Source organism: Suricata suricatta, chromosome 11 (genome assembly GCF_006229205.1).
Source record: "Suricata suricatta isolate VVHF042 chromosome 11, meerkat_22Aug2017_6uvM2_HiC, whole genome shotgun sequence".
Taxonomy (NCBI): Eukaryota; Metazoa; Chordata; class Mammalia; order Carnivora; family Herpestidae; genus Suricata; species Suricata suricatta.
This window is the reverse complement of record NC_043710.1, coordinates 99,077,156-99,088,447: the sequence shown is the minus strand read 5'-3', so window position 1 is coordinate 99,088,447 and position 11,292 is coordinate 99,077,156. Positions and strand designations below refer to the sequence as shown.

At 40.1% G+C, this 11,292-nt stretch overlaps 1 protein-coding gene across 1 annotated transcript in view; it reads left to right on the top strand.

The window, feature by feature from the left end:
* Nucleotides 1–11,292, top strand: part of CWF19L2 (CWF19 like cell cycle control factor 2) — a 159,673-nt gene that overhangs the window by 61,658 nt on the left and 86,723 nt on the right. Inside the window, exon 10 of the mRNA XM_029956562.1 lies at nucleotides 2,792–3,453. Within this exon, the coding sequence (XP_029812422.1) occupies nucleotides 2,792–3,453 (662 nt within the window). The remainder of the gene's footprint in view (nucleotides 1–2,791; nucleotides 3,454–11,292) is intronic.

The following is an 11,292-nucleotide window of genomic DNA, read 5'->3' as shown; positions in this document are numbered from 1 at the left end:
GCGTCTTATTTCTTCCCTGTGGGGACCCGGAATTCGCTCAGTCCGTGCAGTGCAGGGGGCGGGATATGCCGTGGAAATGCGGTCCGTGGTCCTGTTCCCAAAACCAGGTTCGAATTGCTCACGCCCGGCGCAGTCGCCGCTCGGGTCGCTTCCCCCGTGGCGCGCGCTTCCCCAGCGCAGCCGCTTCTCGCCGCCACAGGGGCCTGATTCCCCGCTGAGATGGCTTAGGGCTGGAAGCTGTTCCTTCTCTCGCGCCACCCCGGTTCAGGATTGCAGCTGCCCAGCAGTTATCTACGGAGTGGGTTTCTGTCTCCACGCGCAGCCAAGCGTTCTATGCCTCTTCCCCAGAGACAGTTCTATGAGCGCCTTCCGACTCTGTCTCTTCCCTTTGTCTCCCGGGCGCTGCGCGCTTGCCCCACGTTGGGCTGGGGATCTTACCTCCCCCGCCCGTCTGGGCTGGCCCGTCCTCGGATCTCCCCCGTTCGCCCCCACTCACTCAGGTATCTTTGAGGTTCTATTCCCTCTGGAGTTCGTATTTTCTCCTTCTGCTCTCTCAGTTGAGCGTAATATCCCTCTCAGTTCGAAAAACGGTGCGGAGGGAGTTTCCAGAGCTCCCTTCTTCTCCGCCATCTTGGCTCCACCCCTATTAATTCTTTTTTAAATGTTTGGTAGAATTCGTTTGTGAAGCCATCTGGCCCTGTATTTTTGTTTATTGGGAGTTTTTGATTACTGAGTCAATTTCTTTCCTGGTTATTGGTTTGTTCAAGTTTTCTATTTCTGTTTCAGTTTTGGTAGTTTATGTTTCTAGGAATTTATCCATTTCTTTTAGATTGTGCAATTTGTTGGCTTATAGTCTTTCATAATATTTTCTTATAATTGTTTGTATTTCTCTCTTGGTGCTTGTTATTTCTCCTCTCATTTGTTTTATTTACATCCTTTTTCTTTTCTTTTTGGTAAATCTGGTGAGAGGTTTATTAATTTTTAAATTTTTTTCAAAGAACCAGCTTCTGGTTTCCTTTATATATTCTATTGTTGTGTTTGTTTGTTTTGTTTTGTTTTAGTTTCTATAGTATTTATTCTTGCTCTAGTCTTGATTATTTCCTTCTTTTTGCTGGTTTTGGGCTTTGGCTGCTTTTGTTTGTTTGGTTGTTTTTTCCCTAGCTCCTTCTCGAGGTTTAGGATTAGGTTGTTTATTTGAGATTCTTTTTGCTTTTTGAGTTAGGCCTGTATTGCTATATATTTCCCTCTTAGGACTGCTTTGCTGCATCCCAAAGGGTTTGGACCATTGTGTTTTCATTTCCGTTTGTTCCCATGTACTTTTTTATGAAATAACTTGAACATTTAATTGCAGTTTATCATATATTTAAGAAATATGCATCTTATTTTTGACAGTTGTATTAAATTTTACAACCACAAGAACAAGTATTTTAACCAAGACTTTAACCACTACATTTACTATTGGTTTATAGCTTGCCTTTTTTCAGCCATCTTTGCTTAATTCCCTTATGGTTTGGCTTAATGATCCTGAGCCATTTCCCCCTCCATCTTTGTTTCTGATTCCTTGCAATTTTGCAAATGACTTTTTTGTCCATACCAGAGAAGGATAGCTAGACTGTGAATTGAATTCTGTGTAGAATTGTTGCCTTGTAATTTTCTTTCATAATTTAATCTTTATTCCATTATCTTGTAGCACTTAACACTATGGACAAAGAGTTGATAACAATGTTACTTTCTTTCCTTTGTACATAATATTTATTATTTTTTGCTTCCATCTTTTTACATCTCATGCTTACTCCCTCCATCTCTGATCCAATATTTGTAAAAAAAATTTTTTGTGTGTATATCAATTTTGAGACTGAGGAATTAGGTTTTTTATGTATGAGTCATTATGCTTCATATTCTCCTCTCTCCTAAGGCTACCAGATATGTCCTTCATATGTGGAAATTAGCTGGGGAAATTTTCAAGTATTATTGTTATATTGTTAATACTTAGCTCTGCTTTTGCTCTTTCCTTCTGGAAGTATGCATATATGCGTATTAGATTCTCTAGAGTTAATCATCCTTATATGTCTTTTTTCCTTATAACTTGTGTCTATTTACCCTCTTTTCCTAAGTAGAGAAAATTCTCAGAGTAGTGTTGAATTAACTAATTGGGATGCTTTCTCTTCTGTTCACTATGGGTGCATATTTCTGGATACATAGTTTTCATTTACAAGTTTGTCTTGTTCTTGAACTGTGCTTTTTTCATGAGAATCTGTTGTTTTAGTAATGTAGTGACCTCTTGAGTCTCGCTGACAGGACTTAATTTCTTATAAATGAAGTCTTCGCTGTTTTCTGTATTATATTTGGTTTGGTGCTGGCCAGTCGGTCTAATTGGCCCCACTTTTAAGTTCTCAGATTTTTTTCATTGTTTGGCAATTTTTTGTTTATTAATCAAAAATTTTAAAGCATTTTTCTTAGGGTAGCATATTAGTTTGCTAGGGCTGCCATAATGAAGTTCCACAGGCCAGGTGGTTTCAGCAACAGAAATTTAGTTTCTCAGAGTTCAGGAGAATTGAAGTCCAAGATCAAGGGGTTATAATGTTTGGTTTCTTCCAGAGCATCTCTCCTTGGCTTACAAATGGTTCCCTTCTTACTTTGACCTCACATGGCATTTTCTCTTTGTGTACTCATCTTTTATCTCTCTTTGTATTTCCACATGGTGGTGTATCGTGGCACAGTGCATATGGGGGTACGAGTCATTGAGCCTTTTTTAATTTCAGATATCTTGTTTAATTTCTCTCCTTTGTAGTCAATGGAAATATTTCAGTCGAAATTAGAAGAAGCTGAAAGAACTGCATCCACAAAAGAAGATTGTAAACGAGAGCGGTGGAGAAAACCAACATGTTCAGATAAAGCACAAAGTAGTCGAGAAAGTAGAAAACCAGACTGGGTAAAAGATAATAAAAGTTCAAGAGATAGATGTAGTTCAACAAGTATGACAAACAGTATCAATAAAGAGAAGCTTAGCGGTGATGAAAAGGGTAATAGATCTGAGTCTTCAGAAACATATAGAAGACAATCCAATCCAAGGCAAAGTCAAGAGTTTTCCTCTCTTGGAAAAATGAAACCTAAATTTTTAAGACCCTCCAATGATGAAGAACTGTCATTTCCTAGCAGGGTCAGAAATTTTGAACCATCGAGTTCATCTTCATTTCCAGTTACTCAGGATTCTGTGCATCGTGGTTTTCGAAAACCCACAGAAACCCGCGAAGAAAGTTCATCATCACGGAGTCAATCTGATGGGAGAGAAGGAGACAGGAAACATTCAGATCGACGGCCAGTAGACACCGGTGGCAGTGTGGACTGTGGGCGCATTTCCGAAGATACAAGAAGGAAATCACGGGAAGAAAGCCTGAGCGATGACTCTGGGGAGAAAGCGCACGTGCAGGACACAAAGTCTTCCTCTGCGCGGTATTTTGCCATTTGTTTTTTAACTTTTAAATGAATGTTACATTTCAGAAGATTCAAAGAAATTGAGCTGTATTTTTAAGAAATCAGTTATCAATAGACGTAAGTTATAATCTGTTCCTTAAATTTTGTGGAAGAGATAAGATTTGCACATTTAACAGTAGTTTTGTTTCATGGGTTGCGTTTATTTCATTTCACATTTCCATTTAACAAATGGAAGAAGAACTCTGTAGCTATATTAGCTCAAAATCTGTTGCGGTTTTGCACATTAAAAAAAGGAATGAGCTAATAATCATTTGAAATGGATATGCTACGGGAGGTATTTTGGTAGACTGTGTTACTGCTGCCGTAATTGCTTTCAAAGGAAATCACTTCATTGTTAAGCACAATCATTATTGTAAATATTGCGTGCCTGCTGGAGGGAAAATATGCTGCCGCAGCCCAGTTATGAAGTGAAAAAGATACACGAAAGATCGTGCAGAGGGAAGCATGACTTATGGACTGTTTTGCAGACAAAGAAACAATCCACTTTCGACAGTTGACTGGCTTTAAAAATAATGTTAGAGTCTTAAAAGGGAAATACAAGGTGCCTGGGTGGCTTAGTTGGCTGAGCGTCCAAATCTTGATTTCTGCTCAGGTCATAATCTCAGGATCTTGAAATCAAGCCGCACATTGGCCTCTGTGCTGAATGTGGGTTCTTTTCTTGCTCTGCCTCTCCCCGCCCCCCCCCCCCCGCGTCCCCCCCATCTCCTGACTGCACGCCACGCACCCGTGCTCCCTCTCTCCCTCTCTCAGAAAAAGGGAAATACAGGTCGGCCAGTGGTTGTATGTGCAGTAGTTAGGAATAGCACTCACTGCTGTTACTGCGCTTGCTACTATTGTACTTACACATAGGGCTGAGTCAGCAGAACAGGAAATCCATGTTGAGTAGGATCAAACCTAGGAAAAATTGACTTAGCTATAGAGTTGGTTGTATTGGAAATAGCCACAAATGGAAAAGAAGTGTCCAAAGAATAATGAGTAGCTTATACTAGAATGATCATTAAAATATGTGTAAAGATACCACCAAATGAATAGGACTCTCAAGGAAGAGTTTTTAGGAAATAATAAAAATCAGTGGTGGCAGTAGTAGGTATAGGCATTGTGGTTTGGGGTCTCGAGTCTGGATAATCAATTTTCTTAATCCCATCTGAAGCCGTGGATTATAACGCGCAGTGTGCAGCTTTCAGTGGGAGGGAGCTGGCCAAAGCAGGACTGAGCAATGGGAGCCCCAGTCCCGTGGGCCCCGGTTCTAGTCAGGGGTTTGTTCCCAGGAAACCAGAGGAGAAATCTGGTTGTACTGACCGGATAAACAGGACAGGGACCAGAGAATGTCTCGTGCTGTCTCCGTATATAACTGTTCCAGCTTCACTCCACGTACTCTGGAAGGTAACTGTTCCCAGCTGCTGGCAGGAGGAGACTCTTCCTTTTATCATCAGGGTTGGCTTAACATTTGGGCAGTCTGTAGGTCCTGACTTCTGTGGCCGCGGCTATATGGAAAATAGTCTCACACTCAGTATCTTGTCTGTTCTTAAATTGTTTCATATTTGTAGGTTGTATTTAAATTGTAAATTTCCAATAGATATACTGTAATATAGGCACTGACTAAAAGCTGTATTTTTTGGTCTGAAGGCAATACAAACACACACACACACGTTTATATATATATTAAATGTTTATTTCTTTTGAGAGAGAGCAAGTGCGCATGAGCGGCAGGGGTTGGGGGCGGGGCAGGGAGATGGAGAGAGAATCCCACGCAGGCTGCACACCGTCAGCAGAGTCTGACCAGGGGCCCAAGCTCACGACTTGTGAGATCATGACCTGGGCCGAAATCAGGAGTCGTACTCTTAGCCGACTAAGCCACCGGGCACCCCTTGGAGGCAGTATTTTTGTTAGCTGTGTCATTTTGGTGTTGCAGCTGATTTGAAGCTTTCTACGAATTCCATGATTGGCCAGAGAAGAAAAGAACAATCTAGAAATCATCTACATATATGTGAAAGACAGAAAAGATTCCTCAGCCTTTGTGGGTGGTGTAAGGTCAGAGACCAGGGAGCATGTTGAGGAAAGTCTGTTTCCAGGACTGAGGAGGTTCAGGGAAGGATTGTGGGAGGTTGTTAGTGTGAACATCATACCCTGGGTCTATGCCGAATTCTTTGTAAAATGCTAGAATTCTAGGGAGCTGTAGAACCAGGAAGTTTTAGAAGTAGGGAAAAGGAATCATAGAACTAATTGTAGAACTGGAAGCAATAATCATCTTTCTTGCATTTTCCACACGTGAACCCTGAAGTGTTGAGGGTGTAGTTCACACAGTGGTGTGTTGTGAGAGTTGCCAAGTTGAGCAAATAAAAAATGGTAAGCCCCTTGCAGTAAGTATGTGGACAAACTGACACCAAAAACCTTTTGTGTTTACATGAAATTCAAATTTGACTGGGTGTCATGTTTTTTATCTGGCAGTTATATGTAACACGAAGCCATTTTCTGGGTTTGTGACCTTTTTGGTAGAGGATAATATTTTATAAAAAAACTTAGTTACATGTTTAAGTTATGTAGCTTCACAATGTATATACTCAATGTATATGTACAATGTATGTTTTTCCCCAATCAGTGTATCTTAAAGATCTTTTCCCATCATCCCGAATGTGAGTACTTTTTAAAGGCTCTTTAATAGTCTGTTAAAACTGGGGTATAAACTAGCCATTCTCCTGGGTCCCCTGGTGATGGATGTCAGGTGATTTCTAGTTTGTCGCCCTTACAAAAGTGCAGCAGTTATAGCTTTGGATGTGTCTCTTTGCATACTGATTAAATACGGCTGGAAAATAAATTCCAAGCAGTGGAATTATATTTATATGCCTTGTTATATGTTAGTTTACTTTCTTACCAGACAAATATTAGAATGATTTTTCTCTTCCTCAGCCCCAGTATTATTGAACTTTTTAATCTGGAACTTATGTCGTATGCATAGTTGAGAAACAGAATCTTTCCTTGATTTGCATTTCTTTAAGTATGAGTGAAGTTTGGCATATCTTTCTCAGGGTTGGTTAGTTTTTTATTTTTGTTAACTAGTCTTAAGTTTTGGCTGCTCTTTGAGTTCTCTGTAAGGGCTCTTCATAGTTTTCATGTAATGTATAGTTTTACATGACTTGTAGATTTCCTTTCTCTTCTTGTTTCATTTTCCTTTTTCATCCTTATTTTTGATTCATTCTTGCTGTGATCAGATTTCTCATTCTTTTCCTTTGTCCTTATCAGGCCCTGCATTTATCTCAAGTAGGCGAAAAACACCCTCTAGAAGGGGTCCCTGTGCTCTAGAACCTTGCGCTTATTATTCTTAGAAACAAAATGCGTTTGTGGATAATTTTGGTTTGTTGGGAAATCTATCACCTTTGTATTTTCTGGATTCTGAAACCTAGAATATTATGCCGTATGAACAAAAACTAGTGTGATGTCCTCAATTTAGATTTTATAAAGCTAGTATCAGGAACTAACCCATTCTGTACAGTGTCTTAGCCTTTGGGTATAAATCTTGGCAGAGTTTGCTGCGGGCGCCCAGAAGGACAAGAGAAGGATGGCAGCCGAGTCTAGTCACGAGATCTCTGCACAGGGAGAAAATTGGCGAACAAGTGTGGAGAATAATTAAAGGGACGAGATCTGTGAGCGCTGGCGGCAGGCCAGGGGTAATTGCAGTGTCTCAAGGTTTCTGAAATGTCATTGGGGTGGGGCTGTTTTAATTACTTCTTCCTCACAAGTTTTTAGCCAGGAGTTGGGTGTGTGTGCTGCAGAGAATTCGTCCTAATGGGAAAAGAGGATTTGCTTTTTAGAAATTAATTATGAAGAGGACTTCTGAAATAGAGCAGTCATCCTAGAAAATGAGAAATGCGTTACTTTTTTCCTCTTACAGGATAATTGCAGATGTCACAGCGAAGTTCCTTTTAGGACATTTGCTCATTATTGTAAATTTTTAGAGAGAGTAAGGGAGAGTCTGTTCCTTGTGTTAGCTGCCAAGTGGTGTCTTTGCTGTGGTATTAACCAGATGAAGTCATGTGTCCTTTATTCCCTGTGTGTCCAGCAACTCATTTTAATATTTTTATTTGATTTCTGTGGTTCTTTGAAGTGAGTTAAAGTATATGTTAATATTGAAAATATTAGTAATCAGAGAGGTGCAGGATTCTTGTATATCATCTAAATTATCCTTATCTACTTTTTATCTACTAATAAACAATTTAATTTCTGTTAGAAAATACGCCCCCCACAAAAAAAGATGTAGGAATATGAATTTCATGACAATGAAGGTTGTTGCTTTTAAAGCTTTATTGGGATTTCATTCTCTTCTTGAAACTTGGTTGGAGTTTAGCCTACCTTCATTGTCATCTCTCTCTCTCTCTCTCTCTCTCTCTCTCTCTCAATGTTTATTTTGAGAGAAGTGGAGTGAAAGATAGAATGAGAGGGAGGGAGAGAGAATTCCTAGCAGGCTCCATGCTCAGCACAGAGCCCCACGCAGGGCTTGATCTCACGACCATGACCTGAGCTGAAACCAAGAGTCAGATGCTTAACGAACTGAGCCACCCAGGTGCCCCTTCATAATCCACTCTTGATTGAATCTTCAACCTTGCATACTGAGAAGTGGTGGGAAGAGTCCAGTAAAATAACAAAGATATGCCTTTGGGTAGAAATAATAGAGATCTTTGGCAGTTTAATAAAAAATATTATCATTGTAGGCGCACCTGGTTGGCTTAGTTGGATAAGTGTCTGACTTTGGCTCAGGTCATGATCTCATGGCTCTTGAGGTCAAAACCCACATTTGGTTCTGTGCTGACAGCTCAGAGCCTGGAGCCTGCTAAGGATTCTGTGTCTCCCTCTCTCTCTGCTCCTCCCCTGCTTGTGTTCTGTCTCTCTCAAAGATAAACAAACATTTAAAAAAATAAGAAAAAGAATATTATCATTGTAAAAGAGGATTTATTAGCCAGATTGCGTAGACTGTGTTATGATTGTGGTCATGGGATGGTAGAGATGGAAAGTGTATGTGGGAAACATGGGTTAAGAGAAGCGCCTACTTTCTCCCTCTTTTTCTTTTAAGGTGCAGACATCTGAGTATGTTTATATATTAATGGAAAAGTATCAGTTTCAGAAGAGAGGGGATAGATGGCACAATTTATGAGCAAAATCCCAAGGGAACTGTGGGTAAATGTAGGGTCCGTATGAGTATGTGTGTACACGCATACAAGTTGAAGAATTAGTATTGGATGGAAGTGTTGAAGAAGAAGAAAGTGTGGCTATAAATTGTGAGTGACAGGAGAAAATGACAGAAATTCTTGACAACTCAGGTCAGTGGTTTTCAACTTGTGATCCCCACAATATTGGTGTTCCTTTGTATGGACCACAGTGAGTTTGGTAGGTTCAGAAGACAGAAAATGATAGAACAATTTAATTCACACACAGCTCACAAAATCGAAATGTCCTCCTCTCATTGTTATGACTTAACTGCTGTTACCTTTTTATTTTTACCAAAAAATATTGCTAAGCTTTTGGAACAGAGTTACCTTAAAATTACTGATCTATGTGCATATCATATTTTCTTTAAGTGATCATTGGAAATTGGAAATTTGAGAAACAAACTTTCTTTTAGTCCGATTTGAAAAAAAAAGAAAAAGTACCTGTTCTGGTGTGACCAGCAATGCAGTGATGAGGGGAGGTTATTTTTGTACCAGACATGGCCCTTGGAACTTCAATTAGAGGTTCTTTTTACTGTTCATCTTACATTTACTGAATTCAGCACTTCCTTCCTAGGTCTAGTGCTATACAAACCGTTATGACACAATTTCTGCTTTCAAGGCGCTTATGGTATCAAAGAGCCAGTTACACAGGCCTGAGAACAAATATGTACGTAAGCGCCATGACACTTAACAGTTAGAGGTGTAAGCATAGATCTTATGGTTACAGTTCTGTGTATAGGAAGAGGTGATTAACTCTTCTGAGGTACCACTGGGGGAGCAGAGTCCAGGAAAGTTTGGGTTTTTAAAAAATTTTATTGTATTTTTTCAATTTATATCCAAATTAGCATATAGTGCAACAATGATTTCAGGAGTAGATTCCTTAATGCCCCTCCCTCATTTAGCCCATCCCCGCTCCACAACCCGTCTCTTCTCCATATTTAAGAGTCTCTTATATTTTGTCCCCCTCCCTGTTTTAATATTATTTTCGCTTCCCTTCCCTTATGTTCATCTGTTCTGTGTCTTAAGGTCCTCATATGAGTGAAGTCATAGGATATTTGTCTTTCTCTGACTAATTTCGCTTTGCATAATACCCTCCAGTTCCATCCACATAGTTGCAAATGGCAAGATTTCATTCGTTTTGATTGCCGAGTGGTACTCCATTGTATACATATACCACATCTTTACCCATTCATCCTTCAGTGGACATTTGGGCTCTAGGAAAGTTAGGGTTTTGAGGGATGAACGCATTAGGCCTGTATGGGAAGGGGTAATCGACATGGAGATAACTTGGAGACATACGTCAGCGTGTTCTAGTTGAGCATTTGCAGATAGTATTTTGGAGTGTCAGATGCGGTAACTCGCTGAGGGGAGGACATATCTCTTTCTATAGTCTTTGTGTCTCTGAATCCGGGTAAAGTGCATAGTACACAGTGCCCTCAGTAATTTGTGGGATGTAGTTGAGGGGGAGGAAGACGGGTAGGCGGTTACCGTAAACAGCTCCGGAAGTCGTGCTTCTGAGCCAGGCAGTATTCTATAGTGATCAGAAACAAGTATCTCCAGGTTTTGAAATAGACAAGATTTGTATTTCAGAAGGATTCCAACACACTGTGTGAGCTAGTTGGGGAAGTGGAACAAGTTTGAGGCTGAAATACTGGCGAGGAAGCTCTAGTTGAGAGACAACAAGTCATGAACCAAAGGAGTGAATGTAGAGGAGAGGAGGAGCTTGAATTGGCTTCCGTGGCCCAGTGATGAGGCTTCTAATTCTGTGGCCCCTTGGAAGGATTTGGTTACTTATCCGTGTACCATCTCCAGAAGGAAACATTTTTCCTTAAGTTTATTTATTTAAGTAATCTCTATACCCAACGTGGGGCTGGAACTCATGATCATGGGATCAAGGGGTCAGTCTCCAACTGAGCCACCCAGGCACCCCTCTTCCTTTCTTAAAAAGATTTCACCAGTGAATTTTGAGCATGATGAGTGGAGGACTGGTTAGAATATTCCTCGTTGACTCAGTAATTGGCTCTCAGTGGCAAAAGGAACTAACCATTATTGGGCACCAGGTTATGTGTTGGGTTGAGAATTTTATTCTGTTACTGAAATTACTATAATTTTATAGTCACATTTGATTCTGATAATGTGAGGATAGGTATTAACCATTTTTTTGTTTGTTTTATAGCCTCAGGCTAAGATCCTTGCCCAATCTCATAAAGTTAGTAAAGGACAGAGTCTGGATTTGAACCCATGTCAGTCTTACTCGAGAACTGCTTTTCTTATATAAAATACTAACAGGGATTTCTCATTTCTTGCAGTGGTGATACAAAATTAGGATTGGCATATTATTTATTTATTTATTTATTAAAATTTTTTTAAAAATGTTTATTTTTGAGAGAGACAGAGTACGAGTGGAGGAAGGGGGAAAGAGAGAGACGCACACAGAATCTGAAACAGGCTTCAGACATGGGGCTTGAACTGCAAACCATGAGATCATGACCTGATCTGAAGTCAAATGCTTAATCGACTGAGCCACCCAGGCACCCCAGGATTGGCATTTGAAAGAAACAGCTTCTAGTGCTTCATGAAAAACTTGCATTTAGAA